Source organism: Epargyreus clarus, unplaced genomic scaffold (assembly GCF_041222505.1).
Source record: "Epargyreus clarus isolate Ecla_fem2 unplaced genomic scaffold, WU_Ecla_fem_2.2 ptg000011l, whole genome shotgun sequence".
In the NCBI taxonomy this organism is placed as follows: Eukaryota; Metazoa; Arthropoda; class Insecta; order Lepidoptera; family Hesperiidae; genus Epargyreus; species Epargyreus clarus.
In genome coordinates this window covers 2,334,473-2,357,083 of record NW_027332219.1, presented here as the reverse complement: position 1 = coordinate 2,357,083, position 22,611 = coordinate 2,334,473, and the positions used below count along the sequence as shown (strand labels likewise).

Genomic DNA, 22,611 nt, shown 5'->3' with positions numbered 1-22,611 from the left:
TTTCAATAATATTTCTGGTCAAATTTTTAGTAATTTATCAATACCACATTATTTTTCAGCCAATTTTGTAATTATATCTTTTTATTTGTACCAAATTTTATAGGAATTTCTGTAAACCTAAATATAATAAAACTTGTGTTATTTCTAGATTTATAGCTAAGATTTAAACTTAGCTATTTAACAATTTTCGAAATCAATTTCGAATTCGCAAGTTAGTCTGATGTATGTATGTCTCTTTCCATTGTATAATCCGTGGAAAAGGCTAGATTTTAGCCATTTTAGTCTAGATCTATCAAAATAAGTCCTCACTTCCTAATATCCATTAAAATTATTTTTCAATCCCGGAGTCAATCCTCCATTTTTCAAGTGATCCATCAATTATTCGTTTTCTATAAGCAATCCAAACACTCCATATATTTGTCTCCACTTCTTAATTAGCAAACTGATTCTTAAAATGCTTTTTCAATCCTGAAGTCAATCCTCCATTTTTCAAGTGATCCATCAATTACTTGTTTTCTATAAGCAATCCAAACACTCCATATATTTGTCTTCCTTGAGGTACCTTCGTGGTTCTAACATAACGGTTCAATTATTGAATATTATAGGGGTCATTTTCCACATCCATCAAAATACGTGTGACGGAGGTACCATCCTGATTCATGATTCTACAAATAGGTGTGACATTGGTACCTTTGCTTCTACAATGCTTCTACTTTTCGAATATTCATATAAAAGTAATGTTTACCATTTGTATATTTTATAGACTTGTACTATCACTTTTCGAGAGCTTACTCGGGTGAGACTTCAAAGTCACTAGTGTTCTTGATTTCGATAAAGTATTCGTTGAATACCCATCTAATTGTGGGAGTGACTGACTTACTGATCTTGTATGTACCTCAATTGGTTTTAAGTCGGTTTCACTATCAGTTTTGACTTCATACATAGTGACATCGTGTGAAGTACTACGTATTGCACCGAGTTTTATAGAATCTTTAGATTTACTTTTCACAGAACACTTATCTTGTTCATCAGATTTAGTTTCGCATAACGTATGCATCTCCGCTTCAACAGGCAACTCAAAATCATTCAACCACAACATACTTTTACTCTTATTAAAATCGTGCTTGCTTGCTTCCAAAGCACATAATGTTTTATCCGGAGTTTCAATACTTGTGTACGAGGACCATAGTTCATTCCTGCCGCTTACTTGCAAGGAACATATTGCTTTTTCCGGAGTTTCTATACTGGTGTAGGATGACCATAGCTCATTCCTGGGGTGGACAGAAGACTGATCGAGACCAGTCTTGGCTTGATGCTACTTGTGTGGAGCGTGGAGTCCTCCGGCCAGACGAGCTGAACGAGCCACTCGGTGCACACAGCGGAGAGGTACATAGCACCACAGGCATGGTACTAGTAAGCTGAGAATAGTTAAACCCACCCATCTGGAAATATAAAAATATGGATATAATATTACATACACATATATTATACAGGGTGAATTTTTCAAATAGTCCTTCAGGGCTAAATCCGAAACTATAGGGATTGAAAATTTAGAGGGTGGTAGAACCCTTTGTGGTTCGACTCTGGCGGCACCACCGCCACACCTATTTCTACCTAATAACAGCAGTGTCAAGCGCTGCTGTGTTCCGGTTTGAAGGGTGTGGTAAGGGAGACAGACTTTTCCGAGGCGTTCCAGCTTAGTCCTCAGGAGTAGCGGCGCATCTGTGGCCGACCTCAGGTGGGAATATCTAATCCTATCTGGGGTTGATTACAGATGTCCGGCAGTAGCCATACCATCAGGTGGACTGTATGCTCGTCTGCTACTCCTATATACCAATAATAATTAATTAATTATTTATTTTTTTGCATCTGCACGCATCCTTTGTGGGAGGAAAGGTGGTACGTACTGCATGGTTTAAAAATATATACCATACATATTTGTAGCGGATTGTTGCGAAGTAGTTTTAATCTTAACTTAATAGCATAGATATCCGCAAAGTAACGCCTGATACATAACTACTATAATATATACCCGCGTTTCCCAACCTGTGGTCCGCGGACTCCTGGGGGTCCGCGAGTATTTGTATGGGGGTCCGCCGTGTCATCTCTGGACCATACTTAAATCGCTCATTAAATGCAAGGCCGCTTTACTGCTTTTTTCAACCACATACCTTTGTGAAAAGGCGTTGTCTACTCTTGTTTATACAAAAAACAAATACAGAAACTGATTACACGTAGAATCTGATTCGAGATTACAGCTTAGTAGCAACATCAACCCGAATATCCCCGATTTAATTGCAAAAAAGCAACACCAACCTTCACATTTTTTTTTTCATATTTTTCATAATAAACAGTCGTGTACCTTCTGTATTTGTTTTTTTTTTGTATCTGTAATAACTAAGATAAATACCTAATCCGTTTTTTTTGCTGTTTATTTTATTAAGAGGGTCCGTGAAAACTGTGCTTGATCCGTTGGCTGAAAAAGGCTGAGAAACGCTGATATATACTAAAAAATAATTAAATAAACAATATAGTTACCGTTTAGCGCAGGCGTCGTCCGGCTTGGCGCAAGCGCAGGGGTGCAGGGTGAACTCACCCTCCGCGTCCGACATGCAGTGGTACAGCATACACTGAAACATATATTATGGTTTAAGATCTTTATTAATATCTATCTTAAGATTAAACAATTACTTACGAGAAATAAACTAAATATTCATACAAATTTTAAAAATAACATTTACTTATAATCGTTATAATATCCATCATCATCATCAACCCATTACTGTCCCACTGCTGGGCACGGGTCTCCTCTCAGAATGAGAAGGATAAGGCCATAGTCCACCGCGCTGGCCAAGTGCGTATTGGTAGACTTCACATACCTTTTGAGATTTTTTTTAATCTCTCAGGTATGCAGGTTTCCTCACGATGTTTTCCTTCACCGTTTTGGCAAGTGATAAATGATTTCTAATAAAAATCAGAGGTGCGTGCCTGGGATTTGAACCTCGGACCCCTCGATCGAGAGGCCGAGTTTCTTAACCACTACGCTACCACTGCCTATTTAATATTATCATTTTAAATCAAATCAAAACCATTTTTTTGTTCGAAATAGGTTCTTTACAGAGCACATTTGAGATGTGTTTATTTCACTCTTACGACGGAAGGTAATGTTTTTCGAGCGTATGTATGTGTTAGCTTCAGACTATATTTTTATCCTGCACAGTTTAATGTTTTCCCAGCGTATATATATGTTCTTCTTTGACACGTCCTACAGCGCAAACTGCTTGACATATGTTAACATACTATATAGAACTATAGTACAGTACAGTACAGTACAGTACAGTACAGTACAGTACAGTATAGTACAGTACATAAAGTATTGTTACATTGTGTACACTATGTAAGTAACATAAACTACAATTTTTACTTTTATTAAATTTAAGTTAATAAACTTCAAGGATTCCTTTGTTTTCATTATAACTGCTAGCTTCTTACATACGCATACATAACGACATACGTTTTTCCATACAATATTATATTATCTGTTCCTCAAATAAAAATAAATAACATTTTAGACATTTAGACTTCTAAGAGTCCTATCCAAAGTTGAAAATATCTGGTGTCCAAAAGCAATTTGAATCAAGTTACCTGAGCGCACTTGATACAGGAGACATAGTCGATGCAGGAGCGAAAGCAATCCGGAGCATATTCGCAGGCCCCCGCCCGATTAGCACTCTCCAAGTACCACTCGTGACAATGTCTGTAACACACAATAAGCTTATTTATGGCTAAAAGTGGTTTATTTGCTAACAATTATCATCATTATCAACCCACTAGCGTCCTACAGCTGGGCACGTGTCTCCTCTCAGAATGAGAAGGATTAGGCCATAGTCCACCGCGCTGGCCAAGTGCATATTGGTAGACTTCACATACCTGTGAGATTTTTTTTTATAAATCTCTCAGGTATGCAGGTTTCCTCACGATGTCTTCCTTCATCATTATAGCAAGTGACAATTGATTTCTGGACACAATCTTGAAAAATAAGAGGTGCCTGGGATTAGAACCCCAAACCCTCGGATCCCTGTTTAAAAGACCGGGTTTCAAAAAATGGTCTTTCAATGCTTTACATTATTATGCCCCATTTCTCATTAAATAAAATAAGATATCTTTGAAAAATAAACGTGTGTAGTAAACGCAGCTTATCTATACTTAATATTATAAAGAGGAAAACTTTGTTTGTTTGTTTGATTGTAATGAATAGGCTCAAAAACTACTGGACCGATTTTAAAAATTCTTTCACCATTCGAAAGCTACATTATCCACGAGTAACATAGGCTATATTTTATATGAAATATATTTAATAAATAGATTTTGAGTCGGTACAAAGTTTGCCGGGTCAGCTAGTCTTTTATAAATATCTTTATTATCCGAAATTAAATTGAAATCTAACTCAGTAGTATGTAGATCAATTGTAAGTTTAATATAAATCAATACAATTTATTTATAAATTGCACTTCACCTGCACTTTATCCTGGCCTGGAAGGTCTCGGTGGGTTTCTTGTCCGGGAGCGGCGGCGGACCGCTATAGCTGCACTTCTTAATGGACCCTGTAATTAAATACATCCATTACTATCCCACTGCTGAGCTGAGAAGAGACCCATCTGACAAGAATTAGGTTTAAAAGATCTTTATTTCTTATAGAAGACAATTACATAAGAATAACTTATAATTAAGTATAATCCGCGTAAAACTGCTAGTCCGCTCTGAATATAGAAATGTATCGCGTCGCCATAGCAAATTGTATGACTACAACTCTACTCTACTCGCAACAACTTCAAAGCGGACTAGCAGTTTGGCGCGGATTATACCTTATGTTTCTTTATGAACTTGAATATTTCATGACAATCTGTTTGAGCCAAATTAACACAACTATATGCATATACTCCGTGGCAACGTAAGGACACACTAACACAGCTACATATACACACGCTAATACATATTGTGGCAGAATGATTTTTAATCTGTGGTGCGGTGAGGCGCGGTGCGGCGTGGCGGGACAAATTTAGTTTTTGGCGGGAAACCAATTGTCATAATCGTCATAGTTATAAAGTATTTAAGAAAATATATCATCTTCCTCCAAATGTTTCTTTTATTGTGATACACTCGAGAAATATAGCTTTATAATATATACAATTTGTTGTTGCGGCGTGACACATTTGTATATTCAGAGCGGACTAGTAGTTTGACGCGGACTCTACCTATTATCTCGAAACAAAGTACAGTTTGCTTGGGATACACAAAATCAACTATTGTCTTCTACCTTTGATCGCGAGCGAAACCACAGGTAAAACAGGTAAAAGAGAAATTCGTACATTCTACCATTACAATGGTGTGCAGTCATGTCCAATTGTAAAATTTAGAAATAATCTACATAGATTAGTAAAGACAACTCACTCCTAACAAGAAAATGTAACCAGTTTTGACAATTGAAATTGTCACTGTCATCTATTTTCATGTTTGAAAAGTATTTAAAAAAATGTAGTTTTTAGATCATTTACGAATGAAACGATATTTCTCCGCAAATTTTCTTCGATTTCGTGTTGTTTTTGCACCACTTAACTGCACATATCGGTATTTCCGCGTAAATTATACCATGACAGTCGGAAATGGGAAAACATAAGTAAAACGGCTGACGTTTTACTTATGTGTCTACTTAAAATCAGCCGTTTAAGCCATTTAATGGCTTCCTTCAATTACAGGGCGGTGAGATATCTATACTTCATCATCAACCCATTACTGTCCCACTGCTGGGCACGTGTCTCCTCTCAGAATGAGAAGGATTAGGCCATAGTCCACCGCGCTGGCCAAGTGCGTATTGGTAGACTTCACATACATTAGAGATTTTTTTTTATACATCTCTCATGTATGCAGGTTTTCCTCACGATGTTTTCCTTCAACGTTTAAGCAAGTGATAATTAATTTCTAATACGCACATAAATTTGAAAATCAGAGGTGCCTGGGTTTTGAACCTCGGACCGTTCGATCGAGAGGACGCGTTTCTTAACCACTAGGCTATCACTGCTGTTTATCTATCTATACTATACTATATTCAAAAAGTGCTCTGTAAAGAACCTATTTTGAATAAAAAAAAAATGATTTGATTTGATATCTATGTGTAGTGCATGAGAAGTAATATGAAGGTTCTGTCGTGTCACGTGTACACGCCGCGAACAATGGTGTGATGTGAGCGGGGCACGGTCCTCCCTCACTCTGCTGGAAGCTGTGGTGTAAGATGGATGTGCGTGCGGTGTGTACAGCAATGAGCCGATACTTTAACATAAGGCGAAACACAAACAGTACATGCATATCAAATCAAATCAATTTTTTTTATTCAAAATAGGTTCTTTACAGAGCACTTTTTGAATGTCAATACAACTACCACCACTTCAAAAGGTGTTTCGTTATGGAGAAGTAGCGGCGAAAGAAACTCCATAACATACATCTTTAAAAAAAAATGTTTTTGACAATGTTAACTTAACGTAATAGTACATGTGGTGGCGTACGCGCATCACTACGACAGTGACCTGTTACTTTTTGCTCCGCTAATTTAATTGTAAAATAGTAGTCAAAAACAAGTGCACAGTGATAAACTATACATCCTCGAGTAGCTAGCAATACGAGTTATCTTTTGGTGCTAATAGTTCTTACATACTCGTAATAATTAAAAAGTTACAAGTGTTTTAATTTCAAAAATCGGTAGTAATTAACGAGCATCGTCAAAACAATCGCTCGAGCGCAACCGACGTGATACTCGTGCATGAGTCATCGTTGCAACGAAGTGCCGCGTTCAAGCGAACAAGTGCACTTGCCTGTCACCGTGCTCCGTTTGAAACCGTGTTATGTGCGAGTGGATATAAATTGCTATCTAACAAATCACACGAATTACTATGTCGCAATTGAAAATTAAATTTGGTTGTTGTGAACGCCAGACCGCAACGACAAGCTACCTTAACTGTGCATTTTGCAAACTTAAATATCATCTTAAATGTGGAGCTGGAGCTAATTCAGACCACACCGTTTTGTCAGTCAAATAATCACTTAATTTATAGTACGCTTTTTTACATAGCGTTAGTTTAATAAAACGTAAAATAAAGATATAATGTTACAATACCGGAGTCGCGCTTGAGCAGCGGCGGCTGCGCGGCGGGCGGCGAGCGCTCGGGCCGCGCGCACACCTGCGGGTACGTGTACTCGTGCACCTGGACAATGCGATACTAATATAAATAATTCATATAAAGTAAAAATCTTATTTTTTTTTTATAATGTAAGAGTAGCAGACGAGCATGCAGTCCACCTGATGGTAAGTGGCTACTGCCACCCATGGACATCTGTAATCAACCCCAGATAGGATTAGATATTCCTACCTGAGGTCGGCCACAGATGCGCCGCTACTCCTGAGGACTAAGCTGGAACGCCTCTGAAAAGTCTGTCTCCCTTACCACACCCTTCAAACCGGAACACAGCAGCGCCTAACATTGCTGTTATTAGGTAGAAATACGTGTGGCGGTGGTGCCGCCGGAGTTGAACCACAAAGAGTTCTACCACCTTCAAACTATTTCTCTTGAGACGAGAAATTATGACTGTCTAATGATTATACTGACGGACTGAAGGGGAGTGACGAGGCCTTTGATCCTAGGTGGCCTTCAAATGTCTACAATTTAACATATAGACATTTGTAGAAGCTTGTTAATTTAGATCAACTTCTTAGACTGTCTTATTCACTAGATGGTCTTTAAGAATATACACCATAAAGTTGGCAAGTTGGTCAGTAAATATTATAAAAAAAGTATATAATACTATATGCTACGTGAAGACCAATATCTTTTTAAATGTATTTCTTATTTTTCAATGATTTAACTTTTTACAATATTATATAATGTATACATACACAACACTGTTACAATTTTCTGAATTCCTTACTTTACTTTAAAGAAATATAACTTCTTATATGGGTGTATAATATACACTTGTATGTTTTGAAAGATATGTATCCAATATAATGAATATTAGAACTTTTACCAGCTCGTTTTTGTGAGTTTATTTGTATTATTGCAAAAAAAATCACTCATCTTTCTTAAAACCGCCAAAGAAGTTTTTTTCTTTTAATATTTTTATTTTATATTATATTATTATTTATGTATTACCGCAGTTAAGTGTACGTAGGGACACCGTTCGGGATCTGAGTCTTCCATCTTGTCGTCGTAACCCTCGTACTTCATGTCTGAAATATTATTTTATTGGAATTAATTATTTAATATAATAATTTTATATACTCATCAATAACTATAGGAGAACCGGGTACCGTAATGGCGTTTATGTGTTTATTCTGTAGGGACGATCACAACTAGTACCAAGTAGAGCGTCGCATCTTACAAAGTCTCGGACGAGCGTGCACTGTAATTGTGTTTACGTGTGTTTATTGCGTGTTTTTTACGGTCATAACTGGTACCAAGTGGAGTATTTCGGGCTAGTTACGGTCACAGTTAATATAGTGCGCGCCAAACGGCTAGTCTGCTCTGAAGTTGTTGCGCGTAGGTTTAGTCAGAGAGCCAATGAGGTTGAACACTACAAGCATAGCAACGTAAGGACACACTAACGCGAGAGCGGGCCCTGCGCTGTGTTCGTCGTGCTGACATCTATCTACTATTTGTTCAAATCAAATCAAATCAGTTTATTTGTGAATAAGGTAAACATAATATTTTTTTTTATAATATAAGAGTAGCAGACGAGCATGCAGTCCACCTGATGGTAAGTGGCTACTGCCGCCCATGGACATCTGTAATCAACCCCAGATAGGATTAGATATTCCTACCTGAGGTCGGCCACAGATGCGCCGCTACCCCTGAGGACTAAGCTGGAACGCTTCGGAAAAGTCTGTCTCCCTTACCACACCCTTCAAACCGGAACACAGCAGTGCTTAACACTGCTGTTATTAGGTAGAAATAGGTGTGGCGGTGGTGCCGCCGGAGTCGAACCACAAAGGGTTCTACCACCTTTAAAATAATATATTGGCTGTTGGGAGTCAAAACAATTTTGGACGATCGCTTATTCTACCACTGACTTACATACATTGTTGTTGCGACGCGACTCATTTTTATATTCAGAGCGGGCTAGCAGTTTGACGCGGACTCTACCAAGTGCTCCCATCTTACTGGGCCTAGGGCGCGCGGAGCGGACTAGAAGTTTGGTGCGGACTCTATTAAATTCTTTATATATATTTCTTATGTGCGTGTGTATGTCACTGAACTCCTTCTAAACGATTGGACTGATTTTGATGAAATTTGTTGTGTGTGTTCAAGGGGACTTGAGAATCGGTTAGACTCACAATTTAGTCCGTGGGAAAAGGTTTTTTATTCGTAAGCAGTTGTTGATTTTTGAATGTTTCACATTGGATTCGACAGAGTTCGCTACCATCGCAGTTTCAAATATTCTATCTATTTTTCAAACCCGTAAGTGATAAGGGTTGTTCACCCTTAACATTCTTTTAATTTATATGGCAACACGTTTGCCGGGTCAGCTAGTTAAGTATAATTCATAGATTAATAAAGATACTTCGCCGTTTTGAAATTAAATGAAGCCACAAACAGCTTATTTTAGTAAGTTCTTTTTTTGAATCCTTGACAAATAAAAACAATTTTAGAGAAAATTTACGAATAAATAACTAATTTACGTAATAATTACGTAATTTACGTAATAAATAAATAATTATTTCAAATATTTTAGGGACATTTTAGCACGGAGACGTGGCAAACGTTTTTAACGCAACTATTTCAATTCTCAAAACTGGGTACATTTTCTTGTTAGGAGTGAGTAATCTTTACTAATCTATGGTATAATTATGAATCTTACCGGGCCGGGGTCTCGCGGGCAGGGTGATGGCGGACAGGATGGGCGTCTGCACGTCCACGCGGCGCGGCCGGCTCGCCGTGGAGTTCTCCGAGCTGGAGCGCGAGTCCGACGGGAGGTTCAAGCACTGCGAAAATTATGGTCAGTCAGTAGTTTTCAAAATTACACCCCCATGGGTCACGGCAGGGTTCGTTAAAAAATAAATTTAGTAAGTGTAAACATACTTAAGGTTTTTTGCAAATCATAGATTGAAATTTAACAATTACTGCCTGCTATAAATTTTGAAAGAAATAATAAAAAATATTTATTATATAACGAATACATGATTTTTATACTATAAGGAAACAAATACTTAACTGAAAAACAGCATACTAAAAAGTAAATAAAACAATGCAATATATAAAAGCAACGAAAAAAAATCAAAAAATTAAAAAAATGACATTTTCTAATTTAAGTCTAGTAGATAAAAAATATGTACTTCACATCATAGGGATGTATAAAAATACATTCTTAGGTTTTTTACTTTGTCAATACAAATTCTCAACAGGTTCCCAAATTTGTCAATACATAATCTCTCAATAAATCATTGTATTTTATTTTATTTATTTATTTAGACATACATTTAGTATACATAACATTTTCAACTTAAATACAATAGTAACAATGTACCCTATATACGTGCCAATTATAAGTATGTACAGCATTCTCGTAATTAGCCTAAGACATGTTTTTGCTTGTTGTAAAAACAAAAGACAAATATAATAGGATGTTAGACAGTATTGTTTAAGCTTAAAAATGACAAAATATAAAAATAGCAGTTTAATTTAAACAGTAAGCAAATGAGTCGTTAGTTTATTTTTAAACGAATTATGGAAGATGTCGATGTCTACAATTTATGCACGTGCTCAGTTGTATTCATTACATATTTTGCACAGCGGAGAATTTTTGAAGAGACCAGTTTTGCTTGGAGGTACACTAAAAACTTTGGTTAAGGGATGTCGTGGATTGTAATAGTTCAATTAATTTTAAAACAGCAAAAATATTTTTAACGTAAAGAAAAGTTACTAAGGTTTTTGGTCCCTTGTGACTTCAAACCAATATTATAATGATGATGATGATGATCATATCACTTACTTCAAATATATTGTTCTCCTCGTCATCATCTTTCGGCGCTGGATTGTGTTTTTTGTACGCGTGAAGTGACGGCCACGCCCCACCCAGACCTGGTACAAGAAAACCAAAAAAATCTAATAAAAAAATGTAACATTCAAAATACATCCTTTATAGGGCAGTGATATAGGGTGTTATACCATAAATTCTAACTCTATGGTTCTCCATAGAATTCTTATCTAATTATCTGAATACATCTTGATATCTGACTGGGTTTCGAACCCAGTATCCTACATATATGGGAATGCATAAGGAATGCCGGGGCCCTGGGCAGACAAAAATTCGACCCCTGGGTTAGAAATAATATAAAGAAAACTGAAACCTTAATTATCAACATTTCTATTTACAAATGTTTAACATAATTCATAGCGTGTTTTTCATTGGCTTTTTGGGGCCCCCTTTATCCCCCTAATGGGGCCCCTGTGCCCTTAGGGTTAAGACGGAATAGATAGTATATAATAAAGTATTTACTCACCGTGTAGGAATCCAGTATACGGTAGGGAAGAAGCAAAAGAAAACACATTAGATAAATTAGTTCACGTTGCAAAACATACGAGCAAGCTTTTTATATAACAATACCCAAAATTGGTTATTACATATTTTCAATGAAAACAATGTCTTTGGGTCTAGACCCAAAGACTATAGCTAGTATAGCTTTGTTAAGGGGGGGTCTAAAGTAGTGAACGCCGAAAAAAAATATGAAAAAAATCTAAAAACATTTTCACACTATTCTAAATTGTGTGATCTGAGACTTTGAAATTTGTCGGAAAAAAAAGGGCCCTCTGAATAATTATGCTATTCTCATGCTCGTGTTGAAGCCCTATCGTTTAACGTAGATAGCTATCTCAATTTTTATAATTTTAAGTGTCAGATTGTGACGAGTTGTGACGGAGTATGATCAGTTATAACGGAATGTGATATTTTGAACGGTGTGCGATAAGTTATAATAGAGTTTGATAAGTTATAACGGCATGTGACGAATTATAACGGGGTGTGATGAGTTATAACCTTGTGTGATGAATTATAACGGGGTGTATCAAGTTGTACCGGGGTGTGGTGAGTTATAACGGAGTGTGATGAGTTATAATGATTGATAATGGGTGGTGACGGGGTGTGATGTGGCCCTACCGTCCAGCAGCTCCTCGATAGCGGTCCTCACGCCCTTGTCGAAGGCCCTCGCGTCCGCAGCGGTCTGGAAGGTGAGTCCGAAGCGCTTCTCGTCAGTCACCCAGTGATGGAAGGTGGGCATCACCTTGTTGTACTGGAAGTCTTTCTTGATCGTGCATTCTAGGACCACCTGGAATTGATAGGGATTTTGTTAAGTTACCCTGTATATTGACTTTATTGTATGTAAATGTGATTCAAAATGAATATTTGCTTTTGTTTAATAATTATTTTTTAATTATCTGTTTAGGTTGTTTAGTGAATTTGATTATTGAGAATCTAAAGAAAATCCTACTCATCTCGTTTAATCGCTTTCTTATCATAGGAATACTTATTTCTTGGTATTACATTTGTCAAATATGTCTTTAGTTCTATTTATGTTCATTATCTTTTTAAAAATTTCAAACTATTCGACATTTTCATTTTACAATCTTAAAATGAATAATAATATCATAAATACATGTTTCGTTCCTACATGACGGCACAATTTATAGAAAAAATATCGGAGACCTTCATAGGTTTGAAAAAACCGACATGGGTATGCCCCTAAATCACATCCTCTATGAATCTACATTGAGGAATACGGAAAAGCTTGGATGCGTCAAGTCTCTATTACTAGGTAGATGTGCCCAGCAGTAGAACATAGACATGTGTGTCTCTAACAACCAGCATTGAAGAAATACTAGGATGCTTTGATGCGCCCCCCATTAGTGGGCATAGTACCCAGCAATGGGTCGCCACTCACCATAGCGTCGCTGATTCGCCGGCCGTGTATGTAGTAGTCGTGTGTGGGTGCGCTCGCAGACGAAGATGTGGTGTCGCCGTTACTGTCGGTGCCGCCGGCGCCTGGAACCATATATATTCTTTGTAACGATGTAGAGGCATATATAAAGTCTGTAACCGTAACTTTACTTTGGAAATCAAACCACTACGCCTATTTCTGCTTCGTAATATTTATGTGTAATGTCTAAAACATAACAGTAATAAGTGAGAATAATTATAATCTCAAATTTCATAATTCTAGCCCAAATAGTTATTGAAGTATTAACATTTTTATTACTGACTAACCAAAAAATCTAACCCACTTTCAGGTGACCTAGAAACTTGAAGTTTGGTGACCAGGTAGGTTAATGTGTGTGCAAAGGAAAAATCTTAAAAACGGTATCACAATAATAAAACACGTGGTAGCGTAACGTATAAATGCAAAAGTGAGTTTGTTTGTTTATTTGCTAGGTTTTACGCCTTCACTACAAACAAATTGTCATGACACACGCCTTGTCAGAGTTTCAGAAAAGGACATATACCTATTATCACTAAAAACATTAATGTTCCCTACGGATATATAAAAAATATTGTCATCCACCTCAGACCTCGAGCGAAGCCGCGGACAGTCTATTGTGCTCGCACGGAACCAAGTAGGCACTGTGGGCCTCTTCCCCGCCTTACTCCGCTAGTGATGCACTACTAAGATACTAGGTTACCCACCGGAGACGTGATGTCGTAGCCGCCTGCCGACTATCTAGCAATCCTATGCTTAATCGCGTCGTGGCCTGAAAGTGGCATTTCCATACCCACAAAAATAAATGAGAATATTTACCGGAGACGCGATGTCGCAGCTGCCTGCCGACTATCTAGCAATGTCCTATGTTTAATCGCTTCGAGACCTGAACATGGCACTTTCATGACCACTGGAGTAAATGAGGATATGTACCGGAGACGCGATGTCGCAGCCGACTGGTGACTATCTAGAAATCCTATGTTTAATCGCTTCAAGACCTGAGAGTAGCACTTCCATACCCTCAAGATGTTGCAGCCGTCTGCCGACCATGACGCCACCCAGTGCCGCCCAGACATCACCTGCGCTCGCACGGCACCAGGTTGGCACTGTGGGCCCCTTCCCTTATTCCGCTAGTGACACTACTAAGACACTAGGTTGATATTTACCGGAGACGCGACACATCACCTGCGCTCGCACGGCACCAGGTTGGCACTGTGGGCCCCTTCCCTTACTCCGCTAGTGATACACTAGTAAGACACTAGGTTGATACTTACCTTAAACACGACACACCACCTGCGCTCGCACGGCACCAGGTTGGCACTGTGGCCCCTACCGACCCCCTTGGACCGCTAGTGATGCACTACTTTGACACTAGGTTGATATTTACCGGAGACGCGACACATCACCTGCGCTCGCACGGCACCAGGTTGGCACTGTGGGCCCCTTCCCTTATTTCGCTAGTGACACTACTAAGACACTAGGTTGATATTTACCGGAGACGCGACACATCACCTGCGCTCGCACGGCACCAGGTTGGCACTGTGGGCCCCTTCCCTTACTCCGCTAGTGATACACTAGTAAGACACTAGGTTGGTACTTACCTTAAACACGACACACCACCTGCGCTCGCACGGCACCAGGTTGGCACTGTGGCCCCTACCGACCCCCTTGGACCGCTAGTGATGCACTACTTTGACACTAGGTTGATATTTACCGGAGACGCGACACATCACCTGCGCTCGCACGGCACCAGGTTGGCACTGTGGGCCCCTTCCCTTATTCCGCTAGTGACACTACTAAGACACTAGGTTGATATTTACCGGAGACGCGACACATCACCTGCGCTCGCACGGCACCGGGTTGGCACTGTGGGCCCCTTCCCTTATTCCGCTAGTGACACTACTAAGACACTAGGTGGATATGTACCGGAGACGCGATGTCGCAGCCGCCTGCCGACCATGACGTCGGCCAGCCCGCCGCCGCCCAGCGCCACCCAGCCGCCGGTGCCCTCGTCGCGACACATCACCTGCGCTCGCACGCGCACCAGGTAGGCACTGGAACACATGGGGTTTTTATCCAATAAAACATGAGAAATAAGTCTTAAGATATGCTGGGGTCCCTTGGCAATTAGTCGAGGCCCTAACTTATAATTTAACAGAAAGTAAAAGAAGTCGGTTAAAAACAAACACATTATAGACGTTACAGTTTGGGCCGTCTGCAATTCTGTTGAGACCCCTGTGCACACAATAATTCGGAGCTCCAATGGATAGTAATAATTTAACAGAAACTAAAAAAAAATGACACATCGTCGTTACAATCAGGGCCGTTTTAAGCTATGTTGGGGACCCGGGGAACACAATAATTCGAAGCCCATTGGAAAATAATAATTTAATAGATATTAAAAATATAACCACATTACCGTTGCTAATAGACTAAAAAGTCAATAAAACTCAAAAAGCCGCCAAAAACTGTAGATTTAAAGTTGGGATCCTAGTGTTTTAGGTTACAGATACTATGGATAAAACATTCTTACTTTGAGGCTCTCTACTTTAGGCACAGATAAAGGCACTATTCATGATATATCATTGTTATTCTGGGCACCTGTATTAGTTTATTAGCCTTATTGATTAGCTTTGTAAAATAAAATATTAATTTACGCCGAGGATCATAAATTCTTTTATATGAGAATCTATACCTACTTTTCGAAGTATAGATCGAAATTTTAATTAATTTCCTAACACCACACCTAAATCTCTTTCCAAGAATCCCAGCAGTGGGCCAACCACGTGACACTATCAGAGACCATCCCAGTGATCTATATAGAGCGGTAATTAACACGCTTAGGCGGTTGTAGCCGCTCGAGTGTAATGTACAATTGACTGGACAGGAAGAGCTAATTCTGATACCGCCGTAGGGCAAGTGGCTTAGACATTAAACTAGTGTATCGGAGATCGATTCCACGCTTGTATATAGGAACAGTTTCAAGTATGTCTGCCTATACACTACGGTGCACCGGAGAGGTCTTTTTTCACGAGGGGGAAACCTTCAAAAGGTACCCGGCGCCGTGGGAGCGACGCCGGGTTATGTGGGATTTTTACTGCACTAAAACCCCCCCGGTGGCCGTCCTCGGCGCTGCGGAGAGGTCTACCTGTTCAGGTATGTCTGCTGCACCGGACTGTGTGTGGGAATAGACCTGTGCAGTTTTTTGAACCACATTCAAAAATGGTATGTGAAGTCTACCAATATGCTGGAATACGCTGGATTCAAACCACAAAGGCTTCTACCACCTTCATAAAGGTATCTGAAGTCTACCAATACGCACTTGGCCAGCGCGGATAGCCTAACCCACACTCGGAGACGGTATACGAGATGTAACAATTCGTTATGTACTCAAGTTTTTTTTTTTGTATATATAAAGTACCAAGGGAAGTACGGTACTTTATATTAATTACAATCTAGCCTAATTTAGGACTAATGAGTAATTCTACGCTAACTTAAACTGCTAAATAATCATATAATGAAGGTGGCGTCTTCTGACACTGCACTTCTTTGTCTTATCAAATAAGGGAGTAGACACATTGCTCTTGTGTTCTATAATGTTCACTTATCACTATTTCATTACCACTACACTGTGTCATATCACTAGCTCAAAGGGTTTAGTCCGTTTGAGTCTTCTCACTAGGTCCGTCGTATCCCTCGGCTAGTGACCCCGGGAAGGACGGCGGTATGTGTGGTCGCATACCGTCGTGCCCACCAGACGGTGTGGCGAGCATCAAGCTCACCTGGGCAGAGCCCGATGGGGCAACGCGCTAAGAGGACTCCGGTTGCGTTCCTTTGGAGATCCCGGAGTCCTCTACGCAGCGCCGAGGACGGCCACCGGGGGGGTTTTAGTGCGGTAAGAATCCCACATAACTCCGTGCCGCTCCCACGGCATAGGGTACCTTTTTAAGGTTTCCCCCTCGTAAACAAAAAAAAAAAACAAAAAAAGGTCCGTCGTATCGAGGAGCTGGATGGCCTCGATACTGACGTGATAGTGAAGTCTTTTTTGATGATCTTCTGCATAAGTACTTATCACTTTTTTAACAAGGTCTACTTGAAGGTCCCGATGTAGATCTACTGTTCCCAATGTAGATATACTCATGTTAATATTAATAACATTCAACCATCATTTTTCGAATGTAGTGAACGTAAACGTACTCATAGTTTAAACAATACACAGGAAGTTATAATTACCGGTAATAAGGGCAGGTTGACATCCGGTAGTAAGTAGCTTACTTCAACGAACCACTAGAAGTGAGTAATTAGTAATAAGCGATGCGACGCTTCCTTAAATCGTATCCTCAGATTAAATAAGACATGTCTGTACGATTAAATCTTGATACAAATTGTAGTCCATTGGTCTATTTTTATCGTTACAGAGACGCATCGATATGTCATCATTTCGATGTTATCTATTTTCGATTTATCGATATAAAAATCGATATATAGGAGTTTATTGCCGATAAGTTATTATCATATGGAAAACTCAGACACAATAGCACTTAACACTGCTGTTATGCTGCTGTAAGGACGGACACATATTCACATAGAAGGTGGTAGAACCCTTTGTGGTTCGACTCCGGCGGCACCACCGCCACACCTATTTCTGCCTAATAACAGCAGTATTAGGCGCTGCTGTGTTCCGGTTTGAAGGGTGTGGTAAGGTAGACAGACTTTTCCGAGGCGTTCCAGCTTAGTCCTCAGGGGTAGCGGCGCACCTGTGGCCGACCTCAGGTAGGAATATCTAATCCTATCTGGGGTTGTTTACAGATGTCCATGGGCGGCAGTAGCCACTTACCATCAGGTGGACTGCATGCTCGTCTGCTACTCTTATATTATAAAAAAAAAAATATTCGTTGGTACGCCTGAGGATTGCGTTAGAACGCCGCTGATAAATGTCTCTTACCACACCCTTCAAACCAAAACACAGCAGCGCTTAGCACTGCTGTTATTAGGCAGAAATAGGTGTGGCGGTGGTGCAGCCAGAGTATCTCTTATACAGGACGGTATCTTTTTCGAATGTAGTGAACATAAATTTAGTTTACACAATACGGCGGAAGTTATAATTACCGGTAATAAGGGCAGGTTGACATCCGGTAGTAGTAGTAGTAGTAGTAGTAGTAGTAGTAGTAAGTATATTACTTCGACGAACCACTTGAAGTGACTAATTAGTAATACGCGATGCGACGCTTCTTTGCATCGTGTCCTCAGAGTAATAAAAGTATTTAAAAAATTGACACTAGTCCATACCATCATCTGGTTCGAATCGTACACAGATGGGCGATATTTTTATTGTTATAGAGTTGCAGCGAAAAATGTATCGAAATTTCGATATTATGAAGGTGGTAGCTCTGCTACTCTGGCGGCACCACCACCACACATATTTCTACCTAATACAGCAGTATTAAGCGCTTAATTGCTATACCTACGTCTGCCTAATAAAAGCAGTGTTAAGCAATGTTGTATTCTGGTTTGAAGAGTGTGGTAAGGGAAACATACTTCTCCGAGGAATTCCAGCTTACACCTCAGGGGTAGCGGCGCATCTGTGGCCGACCTCTGGAAACTAATCTTATCTGGGGTTGATTACAGATGTCCATGGGCGGCAGTAGCCACTTATCAGGTGGACTGCATGCTCGTCTGCTACTCCTATATTATAAAAAAAATATAGATTTTCGATTTATCGACATAAATATCGATATTGAGGGTTCGATCGCTGATACGTTATTTTATTTAAAAATATTTAAATACGTCCTTGTTTTCGACCTTACTTTGTTTACAAAGCCACGGCCATGACCACAGGTCCAAATGACGTTGGCCAGAGATACGTTGCTACCCTGCATATTAAGTTGGAACGCCGCTGAGAAATATCTCCCTTACCACACCCTTCAAACCAAAACGCAGCAGCGCAACACTGCTGTTATTAGGCAGAAATAGGTGTGCGGTGGAATCTTTTGTGGGTCGACAGTCGAACGACTAAGGATTCTACCGTTATTTATGCCCAGTAGTGGGACAAGATGACGTCGCAAGCGCTCATGTGTAAACAGGATGCAGGCACTATGCCTGGTTGCGTACAAGTGGGGAAATAACATTGAAAGGAAATATTATCTTTTTCACACGCTTTTATATACGTAACATCTGGATTCAAAATTAAGTTTTTATAAGATTACTAGCGACTAAAAATTTAGGATTATACGTTTTTGGGGCAGAAATGTAAATAATTGGCCAAGTGCGGGTCAAACTCGCACACGGAGAGTTCCGTATCCATATTCTTTATTTTATAATATTTTTAGTATTTGATATAATAGCAGTTAAAGTGTTTTACGGATGACCAATTGGCCACCCATTTGCTTTTTTTGTTATACATATAGGAGCAGCAGAAGAGCATGCAGTCTTGATGGTAAGTGGCTACTGCCGCCCATAGATATCTGTAATCAAACCTAGACAGGATTAGATATTCCTACCTAAGATCGGCCCGAGATGCACTACCCCTGAGGACTAAGCTCGAACCCCTTTGAAAAATATTACCTTACCAAACCCTACAAACCAGAACACAGCATCACTAACACTGCTGTTTGGCAGAACTAGGTGTGGCCGTGTTACCGGAGTCGAACCACGGGTTCTACCACCTTCTGGCAATCATCGCGTGTGCTATAGCTGTGTAGCTACCATCTAGTAGATGCATAAGCTATGAAATATTCGCGAGCAACTTTCGCATTAACCAAAACCTTTACGCCATCAGTTACTAAAGTCAATGGCCAACAGCATAGAGTTCCATAGAAAAAGGACCATTTACTAAGGACTAATTAACTAAGAAACTAATTTCACAATGCATGTACTTCAAGGACTATGTTGACATATACTAAAAATGTAACATATAAAATTGATGGTACAGAAACCTCCGAACGACTTTGACTTGGTTAGTTATTTTAATCATGTGTATTTGTACTTAGTACCACACCTACTTCTTGACAACAGAATTGTATAAAAGTAATTGGGGTTCTACCTAAGACCAATTTATACATTACTACTCTTCGAGACTAGGATGCTCGCTAGTACAAGAACTGCTTCACACTAGAATATCTGAGATAGGTAGATTATGCACACAGCTTTAATGTATAGAATACTGACTATGTATTGGATATGTTATAGTTATTGTCAAACTGCTAGTCTGTACTGAAGTTGTTGCGAGCAGGTGTAGTCATACAATTTGCTATGGCGACGCAATTCATTTCTATATTCAGAGCGGACTAGCAGTTTTACGCGTACTATACCTAATTAAATCATCCTAGCTTGTAAGGAGTAAAAATACAGAATTAGAATGGTGGTAGAATCATTGTCGTTCAATGGGAAGGTCCTACCGAGATCTAATATGAATCAATTTTTATGTTTCTATGTTTCAGTGGAAGGATGTGGATGTCCCCAGACATATGTATATAAGATGACCATTACAGTCCTCAAGAGTGACATTGAGTGACAATGAGTGACTGTGATCACTTCTAATATAAAATATGGACTTGGTTACAGATGTCTGTATCTTCATTTGTTGCTTAAATCTCATACAAAATTAATGTACACATAAAAGGTAGCCTTTTCATGAGTACCTTTTAGACAGCCTTAAGGTCAGAATAAATGAGGAAAAAAGAGAAGAATCGAAAATACTAGTAAATAATTCTTCTACTATGTAATTAAGAAAACAGTATATTTTATGTTTCAAACATCTTTTTAGTCAAAAGTGGGTCCTGTGTCCAGCAGTGGGATTTTAGTAAGTTGCAAATGATTAAAAATATATCTAAATAGTATCTACATTTATGAAAAATGGGTGGGGTTAAGGTAAGTAGGAGTATGTAGTACATTGAATTAATTATTTGACTTTTTTGTTCGTCTGAATTAAGTGGGAATTATTTTCTTCAGCTTTGCTTTTAAACATAGCAATTATTCATTAGAATTGTATTTATATTAAGACAAATTTACTAATGTTTTTTTATAGCATTATATTTTATATTTTCATTTCCAATATGCGCCTGCTACAGAAATGAGTGAACAAAAATAACTCGTGTATGTGATTATAGGATTTATAGGAATATAAGTCACAGTTTGAATTTCGAACTTCTTCTTCTTCAATACAACATCGACATGTAAATTCATTCAGCCAGCGTTTTCGATGAATAGTGTGCGCGAGGCGTGACAGCACGCATTCATAATTGCTAAAACATCTAATTCATTGAGCGAAACAGCTCTAGAGCTAGCTCGAAATGACCCCGAACGGTGCTACCTACATTATTGTGAATGAACGGGCGAGTCATTGATTATAGCTATACACCACACAGGGTGACCTAAGGGCGGCGGTCGTAATACAAGCCCAGCACACTATCACTTGTAAATGCTACATATACTCCAACCCTAGCTCATACACGGTCCATCCAGCCTAGGAAACGTCTAAAATCACATCAGACAATCCCTCAACTATGGAAAATGGCCGGGGTAAGGCCCTACCTACCCAGAGCAGGGCGAAACACGTACAGCAAAAACTGAGTTATACAAACACCACTTACTTTTCAGATGCCTCTGTCATGATTCGACACGTCAAATATCCTAATTTCTAATCGCCACTTCACAGATTTCACCATTTTTATGACATAAATACATCAGATTCACTTGCGAACCGTTCTTATTTCGGCCCTTTGTTGGGCCTCAGTGCGCTTGCGTCAATAAAACAGTCCGGGCGGGTTATTCAATGAAACCGGCGTGTCAGAGCGACAGGTGGCGCACTGGTCGCGCAGCAGCGCGGAACAAAGCGACGCTATTGGCTCTTTCTATGTAACGTGGAATATCCACCAATCACAGCGCTTTAGCTGAATATCGTCCAATGACGTCGGCGCAGAGGTGACGTTGGGCTTTAAGCGGGTCTTTTAAAAAATGGTAGAGCCTGCCGGTAGATATTCCGCCCTCTATATAAACCTTGCGTTAAATTTGGAAATCGAGCTATTTCACACAAAACCCACTAATATTCGCTCAAGATTAACACTTCACAGCCACGAAAAGAGCAGTATAATCGGCCGAGAGCTCTGTAGAAGCGAAAAACGCAAATAGGTCACGCCGGCCTCGAGAGTTCGTCTCTTACTGAATGAAGGCTCGCAGCGGGCCCCGCCATCCCCGTTCATGCACCGCCCCATTGAAAAATAAATAGGTCAAATCATTGCAGAGTGCCCTAGTTGCAGGTCGCCTGCACCATTCACAGCGAAGCATGAGCGGGCCCCCCACCAGTCTATTTATAGTTGCTCTATATTTGGGCAGGTCGTTCGCAGCAAACGTAAATGCAAGCCTCCATAAACTAGGTTACCTGATTTTCTTTGTTAAACGGCCAATGTAGTGACGTAGACTCGTTCGGGTGACGTCAGCACGGATTTTAGGTTCCATATTCAAATTATTGGCAGCCATTTATTTTTTGTCTTTGTTTAAAATATGATATGTGTGATTAGTATTCAATATATTTTAGATTTACGTAGATAATTAAATGTTATGTTAGGTTTAGAGAAAATTAAAATTGGTCTTTGTTC

At 39.5% G+C, this 22,611-nt stretch overlaps 1 protein-coding gene across 2 annotated transcripts; it reads right to left on the bottom strand.

Moving 5' to 3' along the window:
* Positions 1 to 560: 560 nt before the first annotated feature.
* Spred (Sprouty-related protein with EVH-1 domain) lies at positions 561 to 21,804 on the bottom strand. 2 transcript variants are annotated; one of them, XM_073077737.1, is made up of 12 exons: positions 21,607 to 21,804; positions 14,942 to 15,069; positions 12,983 to 13,083; positions 12,202 to 12,370; positions 11,038 to 11,075; positions 9,907 to 10,030; positions 8,202 to 8,278; positions 7,169 to 7,256; positions 4,517 to 4,604; positions 3,646 to 3,757; positions 2,539 to 2,630; positions 561 to 1,442 (listed from the first exon to the last, which is right to left on the bottom strand). In XM_073077737.1, exons 1-12 carry the CDS (start codon positions 21,624 to 21,626, stop codon positions 1,316 to 1,318), a joined length of 1,164 nt encoding a protein of 387 aa, XP_072933838.1. In that variant the 5' UTR covers positions 21,627 to 21,804; the 3' UTR covers positions 561 to 1,315. The 2 variants fall into 2 exon arrangements, with proteins under 2 accessions (XP_072933838.1, XP_072933837.1); XM_073077736.1 differs by having other exon boundaries at positions 11,038 to 11,126; positions 21,607 to 21,803.
* Between the last annotated feature and the right edge of the window lie 807 nt (positions 21,805 to 22,611).